Source organism: Lipotes vexillifer, unplaced genomic scaffold (genome assembly GCF_000442215.2).
Source record: "Lipotes vexillifer unplaced genomic scaffold, Lipotes_vexillifer_v1.1 scaffold397, whole genome shotgun sequence".
NCBI lineage: Eukaryota > Metazoa > Chordata > Mammalia > Artiodactyla > Lipotidae > Lipotes > Lipotes vexillifer.
The window spans coordinates 3,700,060-3,703,692 of record NW_006772681.1 but is presented as its reverse complement, the minus strand read 5'-3'; the positions used below and the strand labels follow the sequence as shown (position 1 = coordinate 3,703,692).

The following is a 3,633-nucleotide window of genomic DNA, read 5'->3' as shown; positions in this document are numbered from 1 at the left end:
GGGGGGGGGGGGGGGGGGGGGGGGCACTGGGCAGGGAGGACGGTGTCCCTGGCGGAGTCCAGGGGCCATGCACTGCACTGCCCCTGCAGAAAGCTGACAAGAGGACTGGGGAGAGGAACGATGCTGGCATCCTGGCCCAAGTGCCTTCCTGGTCCCTCACCCCACGCCCCCATCCCCACCCTGGGATGTTCCCAGTGGGAACGGTATCATCAGTCTAGTTAAAGTCCACTCTTCCTCCAGAATCAGCTCAGGCATCGCTTCTTCCCAGGAGCTTCGATCCCTGGGGCGGTGGGGTGCACGCATCAGATGCAGGTGTCTTACTCCGCTTCATTCAGCACTAGACAGGCAGCTTCCTGAAGTGTCTCAGACTGTTTCGTTCACTGTGCATCCCCAGCCCAGGGTCTCGCCTCAGTAAACGTTAGATGAAGGAATGACAGAACAACCTCTGAGTATTACCCCCATTTTAGAAAAGAGGGGTGTGAAGCTCGGAAAAGGGTCAGCTGCAGAGTTACCTGTTGAAGGAGGTGGGAGTCAACATCAGGTCCAACCCCAAAGTCTGCGTGGGAGGCTGGGCTCGGAGAGCACTGGACTGTGAGTCAGAGCTCAGTGCCCATCCTGACTCTGCCCCAAACCATCTGTGACCTTGGAGCCTTGCTCCCTCCCCAGGCCCCTTCTGTAAAATGGGGCACTGATCCTTACTGGAGAAAAGTCCTCAGAATAGCTGGGAGGGTTTCCCAGGAACCAAGGGATGGGTCTCAGGAGATGTATTGGGTTGGCCCAAAAGTTTGTTCAGTTTTAAGTAAAAAGACACATTTTTCATTTTCACCAAGAACTTTATTGAATGTATTCATTAACCAAACGAACTTTTTGGCCAACCCAACACTTCTAGGGTGAAGGTGGCTCTGGGATGAGGGTAACTGCTTCCAATCTCCCTTTCCCTGTGGCACGTCTGCAGGGCCTCTCACCTGGGTCAGCGTCTGCACGTGGATGATATTGATGAGGCGGAAGAGGAAGGACATCTGTGTGGGCACCTGGGATATGTAGGCAAGCAGGCGGCACTCGGACAGGACCTCTGCGACTAGGGACAGAGAGGCAGAGGTGTGAGCAGCAGGTGTGGAAGTTGGTCTGCGCCTCAGGCCCAAGGGCCTGACACCGAGGCTTCTAGTCAAGCCCGCCTTGGGCTCTGACTCTGAAGCTGGGAGCCCCCACTGTCAAAACAACTACAGAAAAGGTTGGCTGCAGCAGGAACAAATCTCCAGCTGCTCTGCCACCCCGGCTAAAGCCTGCATTCTCACTAGAGCCCCTGCCAGGAGTTTGCTTCCACCTTTTCCTTCGGTCACGTTCGGGGACCGCCTCTCCCAGAGGCCCTCCCCAGGCTTCACCACCTGGGGGCCTCTTATCCCAGGCAAGTCCAGGCCAGAAGAGGAAGGGTGTGTGTTGTTTTTTGCATTTTGCTGAAAACAGTGTTTTTTTTTTTTTTCACCTGCCATTAAAATGTCACACATGCTCATCAGAGAAAGCATGGATGATAAAAGTAAAGCCAAGAAAATCACCCTGAGAGCCACCACCTTGACCCCAACCACATGGGTGTTTGGTGCAGCTACTTCCAGACATTTCTGTCTCCTTGCTAGAGGCTGGGCGTTTGACACCAATCGCAGCCACACTGGACCGATTCGCCTTGGCATTACGGCTTTTTCTTACCTTTCATGTCCACCTGGTTTTCGAATCGGTCCAGTGACAGAGTGACGCAGCGCACCAGCATGTTGGAGTCCACCAGCGAGCTGTTGATCTGCTTCAGGAACACCTGGAACTGGAGCGGAGGCTGGGCTGACGGGGGTGGTGGGTTCTTGGCTGAGGACGGCCAAGGCCTAGGGCGTGCAGTCACTGCAGGGGGTATCCCCGTACCCTGGCCCAGCTGTTTCCAACAGGAAGACTGAAGCTCGGACAAACCTGTGCCCTGCCCTCACCACCTAATAAGCAGTCCCCGCAAAAGAGCTCGACTCAGATCTTCTGACGCTATGTCCAGTGTTTTCTGCACTGAAGGGTCTACTGTCATTTTTACTTCAACTTGTCTGAGCTGGGTTTCTGCCACACACATCCTGTGAGCCTAACACACCGGGCCCAGTCCTGCCCTTCTGGGGCTCATCATGGCACCCAGCACACTGCATCACACCCATTTCCAAGCCCACCTGCCCACAAGTGGCTGAGACTTTCATCCCTGTGTACCCAGGGTCTAGCACAGTGCCCGGCACACAGCAAGGGCTAATGAATGTTTGTTGACAACTACCCGCTGACTCCCCAGGACTCTCCAATTTAAAACCAGCACCTGAAGACTGGGCTCCGACATAACTTCTGGATGATGTGGCAAACCCCACGGAACCATGGGTTAGATTTACCTTTGCATCCGTGTTGATGTATTTATTAAATCTCTTGAATGCATCAACATTAAACTTCATCAGCTCCCCCAGGAGGTCAAAGTAACTCTGGAGCACATCCCGCGACTTGCACTCACTGTCCACAATGCAGTAGAGGATGTGCTGGGGGTGGGAGAGGACAGGGTGAAGGCAGGAAGGTGGCTGATGCCAGGGACCAACAGGCACATATGGCTGCTGCCCCCAGGCTGCGCTCATCTAAGCTGCCCACCGCCGGCCTCCCCCAGCCCTGGCACATAGCTCAGACCACGTGGCATTAGCTTTGAGCAAGCATCCAGGTTGATGGAACCTGCTCCCCTGTCTAGACTCTCATCTGAGGACACTGGTGGCTCCCAAGGCAGGGCCGGGCCTGACACACCTCACCAGGAAGTCGGGTGTGGGGGGAGGTTGGGCTATGTAGCCATCACCTTTCTCGCTTGCCCAGGTCCAAGCTAAAGTGTCTGCAAGACGGCCAGGCTCTCCAGCTCGCAGGGAGGTGGCCGTCTCCAGAGGTAACACTGGCCACTGCCCGAGCACTGAAGCCATTCAAGTGAAGCACAGGGTTTAAGAACACGAGACACATTTTGACCCCATGGTTTGTCTTTATGTTAATAAAAGAAGTTCACACTAAAGTCAGTGAACTTTTATCAAGAACATAAAGCAATTTATTAACTCCTTGAGAAGGTTTTCTATGACAGTTAAACTGTTTCCTTTCTCATTTTTATTTTCTTGAAGTTGTATATACCAATTTGGATCAGTTCTTTTCCTTATGGATTTTTATAACAATGCATGGGTCAGTTTCTTATTTGTATCCTTTTTTTTTACCCAATTGTAGCTTTGGACATTTTGCCCTACCTCCCTTCAGTAAATTTTGCTTTTTCTGGAGGCCATTTTTCAAGAAAGGGAAATTAACTTTTAGTCAGCAGCAAAATATCCTCAGGGTCAAAAGGCCTTGCTGAGCAACTTTACAGACTCCTATAATCCTCCATGGCCACCCCCAGATCCCTCAATCACCCGTTAGGCACCCATGGGGAACCCAGAGTTGACAGCTATGGGGAAGCACCAGGGCGATCTGCACTGGCATTTTACGACAACGAGATCTGGTCTTGCTCTGCCAGCTGTCTAGGTCTCAGGACAGGAAAGCAACACATGGGGCTGGGGAGAGGGACACCCGACACCCTGGCTCCTCCGGGCCATTACCTCCAGAAGGCCTCGCTTCAGC

The 3,633-nt window shown here is 53.2% G+C and overlaps 1 protein-coding gene across 2 annotated transcripts in view; it reads right to left on the bottom strand.

The window, feature by feature from the left end:
* The window catches only part of TRPC4AP (transient receptor potential cation channel subfamily C member 4 associated protein), a 77,453-nt gene that overhangs the window by 1,274 nt on the left and 72,546 nt on the right, over window positions 1–3,633 (bottom strand). For both annotated transcript variants that reach the window (XM_007447784.1, XM_007447785.1), the window contains exons 15-18: window positions 3,612–3,633; window positions 2,397–2,537; window positions 1,702–1,810; window positions 966–1,078 (exon numbers count right to left, since the gene is read on the bottom strand). In XM_007447784.1, coding sequence (XP_007447846.1) covers window positions 966–1,078; window positions 1,702–1,810; window positions 2,397–2,537; window positions 3,612–3,633 — 385 coding nt within the window. The remainder of the gene's footprint in view (window positions 1–965; window positions 1,079–1,701; window positions 1,811–2,396; window positions 2,538–3,611) is intronic.